This window comes from Varroa jacobsoni, unplaced genomic scaffold, assembly GCF_002532875.2.
Source record: "Varroa jacobsoni isolate VJ856 unplaced genomic scaffold, vjacob_1.0 contig00123, whole genome shotgun sequence".
Lineage (NCBI taxonomy): Eukaryota > Metazoa > Arthropoda > Arachnida > Mesostigmata > Varroidae > Varroa > Varroa jacobsoni.
In genome coordinates this window covers 105,152-124,479 of record NW_019214412.1, presented here as the reverse complement: position 1 = coordinate 124,479, position 19,328 = coordinate 105,152, and the positions used below count along the sequence as shown (strand labels likewise).

General features: G+C 42.6%; 2 protein-coding genes across 13 annotated transcripts in view; one reads left to right on the top strand and one right to left on the bottom strand.

Moving 5' to 3' along the window:
• Nucleotides 1-19,328, bottom strand: part of LOC111270799 (uncharacterized) — an 82,299-nt gene that overhangs the window by 41,590 nt on the left and 21,381 nt on the right. Inside the window, exon 1 of one of the 6 annotated variants that reach the window (XM_022851210.2) lies at nt 11,176-12,464. The exons of the other annotated variants lie outside the window; for them this stretch is intronic. The gene's annotated coding sequence lies outside the window, so the exon portion shown is untranslated. Of the gene's footprint in view, nt 1-11,175; nt 12,465-19,328 lie in introns of those variants that run through there. 6 annotated transcript variants of the gene reach the window in all.
• The window catches only part of LOC111270797 (U7 snRNA-associated Sm-like protein LSm11), a 32,448-nt gene that overhangs the window by 3,009 nt on the left and 10,111 nt on the right, over nt 1-19,328 (top strand). For 2 of the 7 annotated variants that reach the window (XM_022851202.2, XM_022851201.2), the window contains exons 2-3: nt 3,696-3,818; nt 6,888-7,607. In XM_022851202.2, coding sequence (XP_022706937.1) covers nt 3,696-3,818; nt 6,888-7,520 — 756 coding nt within the window. In that variant the 3' untranslated portion in view covers nt 7,521-7,607. Of the gene's footprint in view, nt 1-3,695; nt 3,819-6,887; nt 9,458-19,328 lie in introns of those variants that run through there. The other 5 variants (XM_022851199.2, XM_022851205.2, XM_022851206.2 and 2 more) reach the window with 5 other exon arrangements.

The following is a 19,328-nucleotide window of genomic DNA, read 5'->3' as shown; positions in this document are numbered from 1 at the left end:
GAAATAGACAATAACAAGTTATCTAGAAAAGATCGTAGCGATCGTGGCTGTAGTTGTTGCTGCCATGGAAGGATCCCAGCTGCAATGAAATCGCAGGCCGCCATAACACTTGATGATATTGTGCTCTAGTAGAAGTCACAGCTGCTGCTGCTGCTGCTGCGGCTGTTCGACGAGCTGCGGCAAATACAGAAGCAGCAGAAGACTATAGTACAACTTCACCATTTCGACGACTACTGTGGCACCCAGGCCTGTCTGCGGGTGTGTATGTTTTAAACAACAAAATGATGTCGGTATTCGAGCGAAGGCGTCACGTTAGAATATCCGCATTTCGTCGCGCTGCTCCTGCTTGCTTCTGATGTTCACGTTTCTGTTACTGCTAACGCCAGTGAACAGTTCATTCGTAAGTCGCATCCAGCAATAACGGCAACAGCAGTATGCAGCAAAAAAACTGTATGAATATGTAGCCGCGGCCGCCACGTTCATACTGACGTTGGCCGACTACTATGTACTACACTGATAACACGTTCGATTGCTGCTGCGCTGTGCACGACCTCAAAGCGTGCGCCCTTGTGAACGGCTCCATCCGCTCGGAGCAGGCCAAGTTCAGTGTCAAAGCTCACTTCATTATAGTGCCACTATATATATATATATATGTATATGTAACCCTGGTATATATATATATACAAATATACATCATAGTCGTGGTGCTAGCGGCAGCAGTAATAATGTAAATGTAATAAATGGCGTCAGGCGGTGGCAGCGGTCGCGACGGAGGCTGGCCCCGCTATCGAAGGCCACCGGAGCCGCAATCATCAGGATGATGATGGTCGTCTGCGACTATAGCGACGGTCACAGACGGACAGACAGATGTACGGTGCCCGTAATGGACCTTTTCGTAGTGATGGCGCTGATGCTGGTTGGTAGTGCAATAACAATAGCTAGACGCAATACGGTTGATTCACTGTATCATTGCAGGTGTCGACGTGTATACATATGTATACGAAGCCAAAAATCCGTAACATTTTATCAGCCTGCACTGGGTCCATTTATTGAATAGTGACTGGGTTAATTACAAATCAGAACGAAAAGCTGATGTAGAGTCAATCATGCTGATCATCTTAGAGATGTACAACATCATCATAAGAGATGTCTATACATACGGATGCACTAACAGGTACGTCGACGTGGGAGTAGAGGACATTTCAGTGCTGTTTTCCTACGAATCGTTTACGCTCACGCCACTTTATCGTCACGGCTCCACAAGTGAGCCTTATTGGGTCGCCCATTACTATCGTGCAAATGGCGTAACGGCCCCAGAACTGAGCCAGCATTATCACTTTAGTGGCCAGAGTCCCGATTTTGTTGTTGTTGTTGTTGTCTGTGCAGTTATCGCCAATACTCGAGGTTACCATAAGGTCATTAACTATGGCGAACTAATGCGGCGGATCAACAACAACAGCAACTGATCCGAACGTTCATATAATAGCGGCAATGGAAGCTCATACGCTCACTTTGTCACTTGCTCATTAAACTAACGAATAATTAATGGTTTCTGAGCTGTAACGTGGCATCTCGCTGGCTAGCGGAAAGTTGAATAGTTCGCAAAGCTGACAACAACAACAACAACAACTGAAGTGGTTCATGGATGGCACAAGCAGTAATGCAAGCGTCATCGCCCTTTAAGCGATGCCACCAAGTTGTAAGTCGTCGGTTGCAATGTGTGTTATGCCATCATCCACTACGCACAATCCAACTTTTTATCAGCTAACCAATCAAATCAAGACACAGCGTTCGCCGTCATAAGTACCTTTGGCTAATTTGCTCTCTCAATTCTAATGAAGCCTACATCATTGTCAATAACAGAATTGGGAAGGCGAGATCGTCCGCCCTTCGCTGAGTCAAAAGGAACAATAGGGGCCGCAGTACGCTGACGGGACATAACACTGAATGCTGCGGGTCAGTGTTGCCACGATCTAAGGTACTATTTAACTTTTCATGGTATGACGGCCAGGGTCTAATGGCCGCGCATAGTACGGAGAGAAGAGAAAGTGCATTCGAAATGCGAAAAAACCTGAGATATGACCCCTAGCCGCAGTAACATCGCTGGCCTGAACCCAACAATGGTATAGTCACAATAGTTGCTTCTATTTATATATGTATACTTACATAGTAGCAAATGGTATTTATATACAGCGTGACAAGAGAGAGCGAGAGACGACAGAGATACTTATGGCATCAGCAGTCATCACCAGAAGATATTCTAATTGAATGAACCAGTCCACGTTGTTGATTAGGAACAACGAAGCCGGCAGAAACCAGACCGATGAGTAGCAAGAGTAACAGAAGAAAAGCAGAAGCTGCTGATGACTTTGGTAGCGAATAATAATTGCTTGGAGAACGTGAAAGACAAGGCCGAGGCCATACGACAGATAGCAGTTATAGTCTACTGTAAACCGTATTAAGCAACGAGCCAAAAGGAGTCGACAAAGAAAAGTTCAATTTTTTGCCGAATATTTGTGTACGCAGCAGGCGAGTAAGTAGCTCCGGCCGACTGCGGAAAGAGATCGGACTGATTAGCTTTTGCATACGCCTTGCATTGACTCATCATTCATTCAAATTAGACGGTGCGGTATTCCATGAAAAACAGTAACGGTAACCATATGAAATATTGTCACTGACAACTATAATAATGTAAACAATCGAGCTAATGACGATAATGGTCACAACAATTGAATGTTTATTCAACGGGAGTGATTTTTACGATAAAATAACTAAACAGAGATAATATTACCAAGGCATTTCACAAGACGGTAATTTTAAAGCGTAGTTGAAATTCTGCCTGATCTTAGATTACGATTCTGACCTTAAATACAGTAATCTTTCGAAAACGAAATCTGGAGCGTTCAATTGAATACGGTCGGCACCTTATTAACTATGCATTGTCATATAGGCTAAAGTACGTATTTAGCTTATATGATATAGCAGAATACAGTACAGATGGCAAGCGATAGTACGTGTAAATAGAAACTAAATAGATAGAAACAATATTTACATAGATGTTCTTACATGGACCTTCGCAAAAGCTGCAAAGGCCGATGTCTGTGTTAGGTGTGATTGTTTACGGTCTGTAAACTCATAATAATTATATCTTGAGCAGTTAAGTGAAAAATGGAATATTGGCTACTATGTGTTGTTACTGTTTTATGCTCGACTAAACATACATACAAATGACAACTATCCGTTTATTGTTTCTTCTCTATTACTATTTCTACTGTTTGGTTGTGTTTCATAGTTGGGAGTAAGTGAAAATTGGTGGTGTTTTCGTTGAAGCTTTTTTATTGCCCAATGAATAATTTGACCGTCTAAACGATTCGTGTCCAGGTATTTGAAACAATGAATACAATCAACCACCGTTATTTTGTTAAAACTGTTGCTTTCTCTTGATCTTATAACAAGGATAGTGAACTTGATTGTTTAATAAAATGTGCTAATGTACAATGAAACATGTGCTTTGCTAGTACACACAAACATAACATGTGATTATAATTAGAAGTGATGCTAATAGTATTCTAGAATAGTTTTAGAGGCTTTGAGGGCAAAGCAACAACGATTGCATCTTTTTGCTAAGGTTAGCGACGAGGGTGGCGTTGCTGCATGTGCAAGCCATCATTCAAGATTCATTTGATGATTTCTAGGCAACAAATGTTAAAGTGAACAAGAAGCAAAAACAAACTCTCTTAACCAAAATCAACGACCAGTGGAGTTATGGACCAATTTCAATCTTGCATCGGGCCTTGACGCAGCGTCTTCGTATTAAGGTAAGCACAAGCATCGTGCCTGCTTGCCTCGTGTGACACATCCACATGTGGACTATATGTGCAGCACTGCAGTTCTCAGAATAGAAATAGCTTACCCACAATCTATGACAGTCACGTAACTTGGTTTTGTTGTGTTTTAGCAATTTTCTCATTTTTATAGTGTCTTTCCCAACGGAAAGGTAGATATGAAAGTAGCTACTTAGGTATGCGATAATTCGTACGTAATAAGAAGTAATTCGTAAATGAATATGTAGGGAAGTTCTCACTGAATTCAGGAAAATTGCCCGAAATTATCCTTTTGTCACCTTCCAGAAGTAAAGGCATAGCCTACAAGTGATTGCTTCTCGCTCTCTTCCCCATAATGACGTTGCTTCCTTTTTAGATTGCTTTTCTTGGCTGCCTTTGTTTATAGATAATCTAAATATGTAACGTGTTCATATTCTTGGGGATGGAATTACCCTATGGTGGTAATGGAGGGTTCCTGTTGGCGTACCAAGTGACCGAAGCTCGGAATAAGCGTATTGTGCAGTTCGTAGAGATAATAAAACTGTATCGACAGATTACGGATAGACTTTTTAGCCTCAATTACTATGGCTAGCTAATTAATAGAAAAAATATGAATCATCATCATCATTATCATCTATGACACATTTATCGTACTAGTAAGGGCTTTTTTTTCTGGGTTCGGAACGGTTTTCGGCCGAACTCTTAGCGCGGCCGCTAGTCGAGCAAGGCAGCCGTCAAGCAACGTCAAATGCGCGTGCGTCCCTTGAAAACAGACTCACTCCATTTTACGATCACTACCAATCGTCATACATATATCAGGGATTATGACTGCGATTGGAACTGCTGCTGTTGGAATATTGGCCGTAGGTATTCCCCATTGTTGATTTCTCTGTCTGAGACTATCTGCTGCTTTCTGGCTGGTTAGTCATCCACTAAGCAACTGTATCGGTCTTCGGATTGGCCAACTGGCGGAAAGCCGACCGCGTAACGCACACGTGTCGCTCTGAAAATCTACCTATGGTCTACAATCTACAATTCATTGTCTTTTTAATCATGGCGTTTGACCCGCCTGTCCTGTTCGCTTGCTATCTATTATAAACCAGTTACTATATGAGTAAGTTGCTAGTTCGTGGGGAAATTTTACGCTGCTGACGACTGTGATGATCATGAAGCTGATAATGGTGATAGCCATTGCGACCAACATGGCAGCAGGGTGCTAGTAATATGATATTGGCTGCCACGTTAGCGATAGTAGTAGCGGTTTTGGTGAAAGTTGTTGTGGATAGCGGTGGACGGCTGACCAGCAATAGGAGTTAGGCCTGCCACAGTTGTCACAAGCACCACCGCGACCGCCGCCGCTGCTGCTGTCTCTTTTCATGTGAGCGGACTGATGTTAGGAGCGCCACCGTACCGGTGAGCTCGTACGATTTGAAAGGACCCCGAGCATTGCGTACGCTATGCTCTTGAATTTGCTCCCTCTGTCAAGAACAAGCAGTAGTCGCAGCGGCAAGGGTGCACTCGCTCGGTAAAGTGATATTGCCGTATATTCTTTTGCACCGACTACGACGACAATGGCAAGCGATTGGAAGACGCTAACGGCAGCCTCATTAACAGCAGCGGCCCGCATAGTTATGTTGCTACTAGTATCGCCAAACGACCTCGCTGCTGCACCCTATACTCTCTGCCTTCGCTGCTTGCTGAGATTTTAGACTCGTTTGTAGCTTTCAAGTGCTCGTAGTCGCTGGTCAGTGGTCAACCTCTCCCCAGTAGTAAGCGTATTCAACCAGGCAACACAGGAGGCAAGCAACAGTGCGGTAGTGGCAAATAAAAAAGGTAGGTCTCCTTCTTCGCGCTGCTGCGCGGTAATGAACTGCCCTGTGTTACGCTAACGATTAATACTATAACAGCATACACACGCCGCACACAAGCCAAACATAGACGCGCTGTTACTTATATATACATATATGTATATACGGGGTAACACGTTTAAAGTGAGAATTTTCCTAATGGTTTGATTGTAAGGCCCTAGCTAGACAAAAAAAAAAAAAAAAAAGATGACCATGTTTGTTCCAAACTGATTATCACTCGCTACGATTATATGCTCAGTCCAGTACTTGAACCACTCACTCAGAATATCCTGCCTTTCTCGAAAATAATTGTTCAATAGTTATCGTGCATCAAGTAGTATTGGTCGGTATGAAGTGTCACCCAATTATGCTACACCAAAAATTCCTGCAAAATTTAATTTTGCGCTAATAAAAGGGTTCTAAATATATTAGGGGCCAAAACTGCCAAAAAAAAAGTGTAGAAACGTATAAAATGCTTCAAAAGGACTGGTCATTAAAACTGATCTAGACTACCTAATTGGCAATGGATATTCTCTTCTCTAAAACCACTGTATGAAAAATCTTTGTGTATTACAAATTTGTCTTTTGATAAATTGCGAGGATCTTCCTTCAATCAGATAAACTGAGAGGAATTTCCTTCAGTTTTCTGAAAAAAACCGCATACAAACTAGCAATAATGCAGGCAGTCCATTAGGTAATAAAGGAAATTTGTAATTACAATGTGGGGTTCATACAGTCGAGTAAAAGCTGATTTTTCGGTTGAATTCCGAAAAACGATGCGCCGACAATTCATTATTTTGTTTTGAAAAGAACTAGCTTTCGTCCGGTACCAGGAGCAGTAGATGAATGCACGCTCGTCATGGCAAACAGTTTTTATATATATATATTTTTATATATATATATATATATATATATAGATGCACCGAACGAGCGAGCGATGAATAAGCAAACAATGCAGGTCCTGTCGTGGCGCTCGGCAAAAAAGACAAGCACATCTAAACTATACTATCGTTATTGGTCTTCATAATTAATTACCATATTTGCGAGTGTAAATGTATCTTCGTAGCTGTGGTGTTCTCAAGTCAGTTCATAAAGAAACAGGACTGTTTGAGGAGTTTGATTATAAAGAGTACACATTTTTATAAAGCAACGATGTTGATAGATGTTAACAATGGGTAGTACAGGTTCATTGATGTTTCATGCGGCGGCATTTCAGGTGTGGGTGCGAAACCATACAACAGTTCGGAGTATTCTGATTGGATTCGTGGCAGCTTTCGACAAGCATTTAAATATAGCTTTGGTTGATGTTGATGAACTGGTACTGTTGCGCCCGGCAACGATAAAGTGCCCGACCCTCACTCCTCTCGAACAATTAACAAAGCTTGAAGTAAGTCACAATGAACAAGCATTTCTGACATCAGCAAATTTAGAAATCAGTAAACAAATTAGCTCAGATTGTAGTAGCACTAGTGTTAGCTCCGATTCAGGAAAGATAACCGGAACTTTGGCAACAACATCAGCAACAGATCTAGCCAGCATATTGCCTTGTGCAAATGCCGCCAACACTAACCAGGATAGCATTTGTGAAAACTCAGAGCGAAACGCCACCAAGGCCGTGGAAAGCAGTCCCGATACAGCATCTAAGTTAACAAAGCCGTCACAGAGGAAACGAAGGCTCCGCAACGAACTGCTTCAAACCAAAGATTTCCAACGATTCGTGCCACAACTCTTCATTCGAGGAGAGAATGTTGTTTTGGTAACATTTGCTGACGCAAATAGCACCAAAAACAAATCGGAGTCTTATACATCACTACAGTATGAACAAATGCTCTCATCGTCAGCCGTTTAAAAATCGTACAACTTTACTGTGCTGTATAGCAATGATGTGCAACCAACGTGCTGGGCGCGTAAGGGACGACGTGAAGGACGAACTCAGGTAAAGTGAGTCCACTAACTTTGACTTCGAAACTCCTCGCGGACATTGTAGCGTCTGCATACAGTGTGAATAATTTAGAAGCGTGAAAGATGTGTACGCGAATTATAATTCTGGTCTGTGTTTGCAACTTGGCTGTGCCATGCAATCAGCGGATCTATGTTCTTATTGGACTCGTTCACAACAACTGGATCATTCGTAGGAAACTTTTGGTTTTTTTTGAGTAGTAGAAAAAGCTGGACTATGAGAGATTTTATTCCTGAGTTCGCTATACCTTTGTATCAGCTAACTTCCCTAAACGCCACTGTCGCCAGCGCAGTGACGCGTTTTCGATAGCTTGCGATGATTACTAGTTTTGCAGAAAGAACAAAGGTAAAAAAAAAAAGGTAAACATGCGTAACGTGGTGTCTTCGTGACAATGGCAAAGTCTAACCATGGACACGAAGCTAACAACGTTATTTTCCTTCAAGCTTGGTCTGTTACAGTTTTTGCTCCTTATTTGCTTTAGCCTCCTGTGGCTTGCATGGGTGTTGCACGTAAAAGTAACTGATTATAGCGTATAATCATAACAACTATTTGATCCTTTTTAGCTTCCCATTGTGCACGCACACAAGACAGCCAGTTGCCGTTTTTCAAGCCAATGATGGCTAGGTTACCGCTGTCCCCAAACGTCCTTGGACCGGCGTTCGCAACGATGATACCACTAAGCGTTTGTTGTAATGTCATTCGTCGTTGAATTGGGCTGTTTGAGAGGCAAGACTATGCGGTCGCCGTAACTATGCCTTAGGCGCTATTAAAGTGTACTGTTACAACAGACGGTGGCGTCAAACGCAGCGATCTGAGTCCTGCTGGTTTATGTGTGTGTGTACGTGTCGACCATAGTCTGACTGACTGACTGCACGCCATCGGCGCCCCATGACCCCTAAGTGCAAACAGCCGAGTACAGTGCTCTCGCAAGCCAGGCCGTTGGCTCCAATCATGATGAACGATGCTGAAGGTATACACACGAATTCACACACGTACCGATAGCCATAAACACAGGTCGCGCCAAGTGCCATAACTACAAGCGTAGTCACAAACGTCAAGCAGACTCATGCGCTTGGTTCCACCAATACGTTGTCGTCCTTGCTAGCGCTTTTAGCTCAACTCCTCCGTTCAATTGGAGAAACGGAAACGATGCTGTATGAGTAGAGTTCGCGTTGGAACAGCCATGACGAGCGCAAGACCTTGCTCTTGAACCATCGTTTCTCCAGTGGGTGATATGGCATTCGCGTTTGCTCTAGGCTCGCGGCTTGCGCTCATAATCGTCTGCTAGCCTGTCGACACTCGTTTGACTGGCAACAAAAACAGTCCCATTGTTGCTGTTATTAACATTGTAATCCATCGTAGTAATAAGCCGTAGGAGTAGGAGCAGCGACTGTATCATCGCCTCGAATTGTGTGTCGTGGTATTTTAATGCTTTTTTTTTCCTGTTAGCCAGGCAGTAAAAATGTATGGTTATCATTGTAATAGAGTGAACCAAGCTAAAATAGATGTTTCGTTTTTCTTTGAAGAAGAGTACAGTCAATGACAAATGTGTAATGGTAATTAAAAGTTCTTCCTGTTCTATCTATAAGTTTTAACGAGTAGCGAAATTTAATGATATTTAACTGACAGCTTTCATTGACGTGAATATTACATTGCGATGGCTTAATTTGTGAAGATTAATTTGATATTAGGTACGTTCTACAAACTTTGCGAAATTGTTTAGGCCCAGCTTGATGTATCTTGCGAATTGCCGACGGTTGAAATTGGAACGAGCTGTTTTTTCATTCACTTCATAATTAATAAAAAGAAGTTATTCGTTATTTAAACGGTAGTGATTTCTTTCGTCGAATTACATGACTAGCTTTATTGAGGTGCGTAATAATTAAGCAATGTACATTTAGGCATTAACATGTGTCGTTAGGTTCAACTTCTAAGCTGAATAAGTGGAGGCAATACCTATTTGAACCCGAAAGTAAAAAATTTCTTTACATGCTGTGTAGTAGTGTTATAGTTCGGCTGAATAGACCATGCAGAACTTTACCAATAGTGCGATTAGAAGCGGGCGCGTTGCTTATGAGTCGACCTTGCCGTAACTTCTCCCCAAAGTCGCCCTGGTGCATAATACATCAGTTCTACGTAGACATACGGCTACTATTCTTACGATTCTCGGACTTCCGCTTATTTGTAGGCCGTTGCAAGAGCATCGATATCTTTGAAGAGGTAAAGCAATGGGGTGGCCCTTAGTTTTCGTTACCACAGGAAAATTTACTTCTGAAGTCGTCGCACATAGCGGTTTTTTTCATGAAGGGGCGCAGCGCGTCATCGCCATTTGCCAGCTAAACTTCATTAGTAATAGCTACAGAACCAGCAGTTCCGATCGTTTAGTAGCTATAGCTGATGACTGTAGCAGCATGACCTACACGTTAGTCGATGGAAATGTCATTCCATGGTTTTATTTTTTCTTTTGTCTAATGCTACTTTTCATAGTACTTCTATAGTATAGTAAGCTCCATAACGTTATTCGTGATCGTTGTGTCACTGTGTGTAGCGCTATGCAGGCGACGACCACACGCGAATGAAAACACCTTTCTGTAATGCTGGTGGTGGTGGTGGTGATGATTATAATTGATGATGATAGTTCTGTAGTCGCAATAATGCACCCATGGTATTTCCTAGCTATTGCCGCAGTGGCAGTATGCCTGCTGCTGGTGTTCTTGCCGCTACTGCTTCTGCTGCCGCATCTATAAGCAGAAATCTAACTGTCCATGGCAGAAACTGCTGCAACGAACTAACTGAAGGCAGTAAATGACTACATTGCTTGGCAATGGGCGGTATTGAAGGGGTAGCAGCAAACGCCAGTGTCCCCGGCCAAGACCAAGGTCTCCGCTTGAACTTCACCGAGGTCACGGCAAACGAACGACGTCGCAAAGCTACTGCTAAGCTAGGCTGTTTAGCTAAGCTAAATAGAAGTGAGTCGTAGACACAGTCCGGCCACAAAACAGCCAGTGCCGATGGGACCGGCTGTCATTGGACGGGAAAGGCTATAGGCTTCGAGCACATCACGGCCATACAGACAAACCGATACGCGGAACAGCGCGCAGCGGCCCTTGAGACGAATGAATGATACTATCAGCTGTAGAATGAAAAGCTGTACAGCAGTAAGAACAGCCCAGCAGCAGCGGCAGCACCAAATAGATGAAAACATATTCATCAACTCTCTATGAGATAGTTTCCCCAATACTTTTTTGATAAGTTACTTATTAATAGACTTACCGACGATATGATTGTGCTTATATATTCATGTTGATTTCTCCGACATGCGTATGTTGAAAAAAAAGAACACGATAGGAATGGGGGAGATAGGCTTGCAGGTAGCCAGTGAAAATCTAAGGTAAATCAACGATAAATATCTAGCTTTGAAAAAAACCTACACCACTATTTACAAATTTAATTATCTACAAGCAGATTGTGCCGCCCACGAAAAAGAGGGAAACTAAGCGATGACTTTATCATAAATCATATCATGATATATCATATATCATACCTTTCTAATTTTCGTAGTACATGATCTAACAGGTATCCAAAATAAGTTCAACAGGTCTAGCTTAGTCCAGTTTGTCTACTTATTGCAAATTAAAACTATAGTACATTTGCAACACTGATAGAATTAAAATGGTCCCTGCAGCGTTCGTTCTTGGTAGCGGTGTCCTTGATAATAGCAGTTGTCATTGTTCGTGAATCTTGAAGAAAAAATAGTTCATGTAATCCAAGGGGGCGCAGGGGGCGCAGTATGTCACGACACCATATCAATACACACACGCACGCACGTAAACACCTTACAACGACAAATTGACCGAACAACGCACGTCAAAGTTTGCAAAGTACAGATCGTTGAAACAGAACGGCAAATTAGAACACGTTTTTCTCACCGATTTCTGATTCAGGGACGGTGTAACCCATTGAGGGAGAAGGTGAAGGAGATTGGGTTGATAAACGAATCCAGCAATCAACATCAATCCACCATTCCTGTTAACTGGCCATTCGAAGATTGTTTTAGTCCATTTCAGTTCCTCCCGAAAGGAGAGGCCTATTGTTATTTTCGAAACGCACTATCCTGTCGGTCCTCCTTTTAGTTTTCGTTTTCTCTACAGTGTAAATTGTTCCCTGTTTCTTTTAACTTTCATTGCCTTGTCCTTGTCTACGTTGTTACTACGCGATCAAGACGACGATAGGTGAGCGGACTGAACACCGTGTTAAATGCGACTGCGTTGCGTTCCACGCACGTTCCGTTCGCTGCTTCACGGCAAACTGTGGCACAACGCTGGCGTTAACAGCCGGCTCCCGCGTCGTCGCTCACTATGCCGTGCCATAGCGGGAGGGGAGAGGGCGGACGCGCGAAGGGCCGACTGACCCACTGAGTCGGCTGCTGCCACCATCATCACTACCGCCGCTGCCGCTGATACCGCTAATATGCAACTGCTGTTGCTGTTGCTGGTGCTGGTGTACCACTGGTACCAACCGTTGAAAACTATTCGTGCCGCTGCAGCTGATGCCGCGTCCATGCAATGCATTGATAAGAAAACCGAAGTCTGCTCCGGCGCAAGGCAAGCACCTACTATTGCAGATATTAGCCATTATGAAAATAGGAAGGCTGATACTGGTTTAACACTGCAAACAGCTAAACTATAATAGAACGATGGGCAACGTCAGCAAGCTCTGGTTTACTCATTTCTTATGACCACCACACGTTCTGTAAGTACGCAGTAGACTTGTGATTCTGCTCTGGTTGAACGCAAGATCAAAGTACAACTATGTGACCGTTCCATTTGATTGATGATAAATATTGTAGTAGGATCAGGCGTGAAAGCAACAAGTCAAAAGGAATACGCTTGAATGGCTTCAGAAGAGCCCAATCTCAAAATCCTAAAACACTTGTGACCGTCGAGACACACCTGAAATAACCTATGATATCGTTTGCTGTTCTAATTATTTGCTAGTTGAGAAGACGCTAACTTTCCGCGTTTTCTGCAACGGCAACGTATATAACTTATTACCTCAATCGAGCCTTCTGCTCGATTCCATTGGGTGTGTATGAAAACATCACAACTTGTATACGCTGACGCCTCCGCATGGTTTTTATTAATACTGCTTAGCTCGTAGTGTTTATTGAGGTTGTCAGAAAGAAGCAAATACAGATTTTGGACAAGTTAACCGCGCTATAAAAACTAGATATTACTGTCAGCTAGCTTGAACAAGACATGATTTAATGCATTTGGTACAACGCAATCTAATTGCTATAGGAAGTCAATCTTCAAGTCTTGACTGTTGACTTTTTGCAACGTAATGCGTACGGCGTCGATGCAAAGACCGTTTCTGATCATGATGCTAATGGTTGTTGATGTAAATAACCAGGATACGTCGCACGTAGTCGAGACGACGGTATATAATAGGCTGAATTAGCTTTGATTCGACATCCGGTCGTGCCAAATCATCTGTACGTAATGCAAACAATTATAAGGCAAGAAAAGACGAGCCCAATCTCTACTGTGATTTCGTACAGCGCGCACCCAGCGCACAAACATCAGTTGTCCGTTCATTAGTTCGTCCGTCTGACTGGCTGTCGTTTTGTCTCTGCGTGAGACGGTCGCGACAACGGCGTGCCTGTTTATGTGTATTTGATTGGCCTAAATCAATTCCAGAATGGAAATGTACAATATATCATATCGGTGGACAAAAACATTACAAGTAATAAAAGTGCTTTCCAGCGATTGCTTACATATAACACGTATGCCTCTAGCTATCTATGTGTCGTGTTCCACTCGAGCGTTATTTTGGATCGACGGCTACAAACACACATACATGATAGTATAATAGTGTGTGTAATCTAGCTTATTGAAGGTAACAATAATGCGGTGTAGTCGTCACTGATGCATGATGACCGTCTGGGCTCACAAAACTAGAAATATATTGGGCCACCACTTCCTTAAGTCGTTACTGGTACGTTGCGAAAAGTGATCACAGGGGGCGCATGGTATATGTGTGTGTGTGTCCGCATCCGAAAGTATGTACTACGCATCTGCCTTAATGCCGAGTGCCTTGAGTACCCAAATGAAAATACGAAAAAAATAAGTAAAATACAAAAAAAAAGTATGTTTTATGCTTCCGTACCACCTCTTTAACTTGTCCCGTGTCCCAAGGAAGAGCGGAACAGATATTAAATTTGTGTCAAGCACATTTCAGTTTCAGATTCGTCCAACTATGGCTTGAATGGAATTAGGGCAAATCAAAAGAAACTAGCAATGGAGTGAGGGCAGTGGTGCGGACGCCAAATGTATTTTTAACTTTATTCGCTTTGTTTCGACTATCAGGCCAAGAAAGATAGGTGTTAGAACAAGCTGTTTGTCCGCTGTATGACCTTTTTCAGCATGAGCTACATGAGGTACAGAGGGGAGGCCTGGGCCTTACCCGTACGCAGCCCTCAAACAAAACGCAGGAATATAACAGCAGTGAGCGGCGATAGCTGTGGAGACCGACATACAAGAAGCAACACAGAAGAACAGCAAAAGCGCAAGCTCTACAAGGGGAAGCGCCTAAGATAGCTAAGCCGTCTGACTGATCATGTTCAGGAAGTAAGGCAATGGGCCTTTGTTGCAATGAAAAGACATTGTTTACGTTCGTCTTGCACACGTGCCTCCAAGCCGTGAGGTGCAAGAAAGCCGCTCTCCTGCCTTTGGACTAGGGAAACTCTTGGGATGGTTAGTATATATTTATTTGGGTGTCTGCCATAGAATTGGTTATGGTGTCGGCAATGTCGTAGTGGCGTTCAGGCGTGTGTCTGTGCATGGAGCGTGTTCACTCCCAGAAAGGCCGGCTGCCTGTACCCTTTCCCAAGCAACCTACTTGTAAGAGCATCGCCTTCTAGCGTTTTTCCATCGCTTCTCCCACCTAGATTGGACCTCGTTTTGTATACTCGGATCTAAGTTCGGTTGCTAGCCGACTGGCACGAAGGCTCGTTCATTCGCCTATCGTCGTTTCGTTCTGCTACAGCGTGTGCCTACCAACTACGTTTTGCTTGTCATCTCCTTCTCCTTTTCTTCACCGTTGCTGCTGCTGTTGCCCCCATCTAATATGTATCGCCACGTTTTGTTCGTTCCGTCAGCCACCGTTGCCGCCTCTCTAGTTGAAAGACAGAACCCCGGAGGTGTCCTGGCTGAAGCGAATGAAGTGGGTAAGTGCTTGGATCAAACAGCTATGAGCTTTATTCAACAGCTCTGCTCGAGATAGCCTCCATTCGCAGAACGCAAACAGTGGCTGAAACAAGATGTAAATTACTACATTATTTCTCCAACAACCCTCGATATTATCCTATTTATTCCCATTAGCCTCGAAAAATCAATATAATAGAGCGTTTTGGCTTGAATCTGCTACGAGACGAAATTTACGACGACAACAGAAAACGCGGAAGAGTATGGGTGTATAAATTGAGACCGAACACGATCAAAGGGCCGTGGCATTAGAAGAAACTAGACTAATGTCGGAAAAAAGGCTGCTGTGAATAGAACTACGAGACTATTAATAGGGCATTAAGATTTTACATGAAAACGACTACATTCAGCACATTCATGCACATGTCGGAATGTATGGTTATACTTTACACCCACATCAAAGGGATCCAGATGGGATTATCCGATCCCTAGTTTTTTTTTTTTAACTGATCTTCAAGTATTTGTTTCTGGAGTACAGTAATAAAACCGATAAATAATCTCTGAAGCTGTTACGTGGGTGCCCATAGAAGTAATACACGGAAAGCTTGCTTTGTCCTTGACCAGAAGAAACTTTTGGATTAGAGCCACTTCAGCATAGTGATTAACATAGCTTAGTGTCTTGCCGACTATTTGACTGCATATTGTGTGGAACTTTTCACTGCTAGCTAAGTTCATATAACGATATACACATATTATTCGAAAAATTCGATTAGAATACGTAACTACTGTAGAGAACAGTAAACAAGATAGACAGAGTAGCACAACAAAAAAATGTATATAGTTGTACCATTTTTTCGGCACCTAATCACAGCACTATACCACTATGTATGTTTCTGCAAGAGCATAATTAGATTACTAAGTTAAGGAAATGCCTAGGTCGCTCTTTTGCTTGCCTCTATTTTTACAAACAAACTCATTTAAGTTCTGATGTAGATGAGCCTTCAAATTTCACGCCTGATTCGGCAACTAAAAATTATTTTTAAAAAAGTCGGCTCCTTCCATAATAAAACGAGGTTTGACCATTTCTGCTTGCGCACTTAGACCACCTACAACTCTCTAACTTACCAAATTACCGCTATACTACGACAGACACCTCATCGAGAGCCTAGAGTTGCCGTTTAGTTCAATGACGCTTGCCTTCTTTGGCAGCCGATTCCCGTTTTAGCTGTGTCGAGATTTTCTTCACCCTATATATTGTTCTCGTCGATGTGTATATATGTGTGTGAAATAATACAATGTTGAGAGGGAACCTCATGAGATGAAATCTCGTTTATCGAAACGCCATCTTCCGCTGTTGCTAACGTCTGCCGTTAGCGAATTGACCAAAGTCACTTGCGACGCTTCCTGGCAATCGATAGAATTAGTGAACACGGCGAGTTTCTGGAAATACAAGAACAGCAGCAGTTACAACCAGTCTCATAACAGCTGGCGTATTGGCAGGAACAGAAATACTATCAGGACATCACCAAAAATTACACAGGACAGATTCGGAGGCAATAGGTCTCTTCTCCAATCCGCCCCCGTCGAAAGGTCGAAGGTCTTGTTCAGCGCGCTAACGAAGTCGCCGTCCAAAGTCGTCAGGCTGCCACACATCAATAATATAATATTATCTGAACTTCTCAAGGTTGCAGCTCAGCAAACGAAGCAATGGAACGATCACACGAGCATTATAGGAACATACATACACATACTATAGGTGATACTTCGTCTTCGCGCATTATACTGCACTATTTCGGTAGTTTGTTCCACTATGTACCATAATTATCTAGTTGTATGCGCTTGTATTATGTATGCATTCCTGTGTAGTCCAGGTGTAGACACGTGTGTACGTACTTAACTATGGATAATAAGAAGAAAAACATTTTGTTACATTACGTAGCGTCAACGTCGTCGAACAGACGCCGTATTTTATCACGACATCGTGCTTCTAGCTATTGTTGTTGGCAATCGCCGATAACCGGAACAGCGCAAAAACAGTGACAGCGATGGCATCAGTGACTAAATTAAGAAACAATTCTGTTAACTTTCCTTCACACAGGTCCAGATAGATGAAGATGGGTCATACCACAACCCAAATTGATGTCTGTGATTCACTCGGCTGGCTGACTGACTTGATATATAGATGGAAGAGACCATCGCTCGATGGCGGTAGTGCGCTCACACCCACCGTCTTAGATGATGACGAACCCGAACGTCGAAGAGTAGTGCGCCTTAGTCGCTATTGGTCGTATGCCGTTTCTTATCCTCGCTAATGCGACTTCGTAAAGCTGCTGGTCGTTATAGATACTGTAATAGTGGAGGATGGAGTTTGCGAAATCGAATGCTTCACCCCCATATTTCTAAACGTTCAACTCGTGTTGAAATTGTACTTCTCTGCTGGAGCTTATGCGCGTCCGTTACACGAGTAGTTTGCTTCTAGTTTGCTGGTGGGAAAATGCCTATACAGCATTTGATCTTGTCCGGGGGTTTTGCTTTAATCCCTCCACCAACTCCAGTGCATGCTAAGGCATTAAAGTTAACGTTCTCTGTTGCACTTGAGAATGCACTTCATCAACAGGCAACTAAACACTAAATATAGCTTTAATATGCAGTGGATAAATTTCATAGAAGCGAAAACTGCTTGAGGGTAAATTCACTTTTTGCGTCACTGCTATCATACTAACCAGCATTTAGTAAGTATGGTGGTTCGATTGTATAGATCTGAGACACCGAGAAAAGACAGCCGAGCCAATGTTAAGTCAAAATACTTTGAATCTCCGTTTCATTCACTGAAGATGCCTGTTTGTGCCACTTTCAGTGTGGAATGGCTTACTATTTTTTTAGCGTTGTTGGACACGCGGGTTTCCCTGATCCCCCAGAAATTGATTTGAGGAATTGTTTTGACCCAGATAACACTGTTACTGCTACTGCCACCGTTGTTGTTAGTCCGATGTCAGGGCGTTTCTCAAGACAGTGTACTTCTCTGGCAACGGACAACGTTGTAGAAGAACCGTAGAGATATCACCACTTGTAAAGGTAAGAGGGGAACTAAATAATAATAGCGGTGGCCTTTCAAAGGTTGCCTAGTCACTTGCGGTCATTTACTAACTGAAAAGGGACACACATCCTAACAACAGTTACGCAATACATGTTATCGATGTCCAAAGGCATCGATGGGTGAGTTGGAGCATGGAGCGAACGTTCTACTACAACTGCGACTCCCGTTTCGCCCTTGAGCTGAAAATATGCCGGTCCGCTTGAAAACTCTATTATAGAAGTACGTATAGTCAGTCCCTAGCGCAGTGTCAGCCTCTCTGCAGAGATGATAAGGAAAACATTGAATAGTAGGATGTTATTATCCATATGCGTAACAAGATAGATCCTAAGGTAAGGTTTTGATATTCGACCCGCGAATGTTACTACCCAAATCGACCCTCTAATAGCCCATCGTTAACTTTCTTATATGGGCGTCGGAAGTTAACACGCTGTATTCTTCCCTCATCATGACGCGCCGCTACAAGCCAGTGTCTTTCAACATTTTCTAATTTTTATCGGCGTAGCCTTTGATAGCAGCGGACCTCTGCATTGCTCCGGTTCATGCGAAGAAGCTCATCATCGACGATGCGGTGACAGTGGTGGGTAGCTCTACTGCTATAAAAGCAAAAAAATTAACATTTACAATAAAGTATATCAGTAAACGACAAAGAAGAAGAGGACAGAGGAAACAGGCCGTCCAATCAACAGTTTAATGTGAAATTATCATAAAAACGCTGGGAAACAAGAAATAAATATTAACGAAAGTAGCAATACATGATGCTAACGACAGTGATCGTGATAATCGATTAAAAAACTGGATTAATATGTAGGAACGTACGCGTACACGCATGTACGGCCTTGCACATAATTTTCAGTGTAACTTTAGATAAAGAAATATGCTCTTTTTTCAAAGCACATTTTAGAATCTCAGAAGTTTTCCTGAATTTGATTTATCACTATAAAGTTGACTGTGATCCCGTTCAAGTGAAGTAATAAGATCACGATGAAGTTGAGATGTAACAGGAAGTTAATCGCGGCTTAGAAGAAACTGAGCGCGCTCGATCGATATTTATTGCGTAATGCTGCCAATCGTACCATTCTCATTATCTAATACAAGCTCTAATTAAGTTCAAGCAGAAAATCGTGTCCCTACAATGGCACAATGATATTTCAATTATAAATTGTTCACAGATATTTTGTCTACTTCCTTAAATTGTCTTAATCATAATAACAATAATATTAAAAATAAACAACATCATACGATAAGCGGTTTTCGACGTTTGTGTTTGCAGTTTTTAGTGATATCTATAATTACGGAGTTACGATCCAGAGTATTTTGTCCTATGTAAAGTGACTATAAGAGAGACTGATTTTCGAGTCAGCCGCTAGTAGATTTATATTAATGGCTTAAAACTGC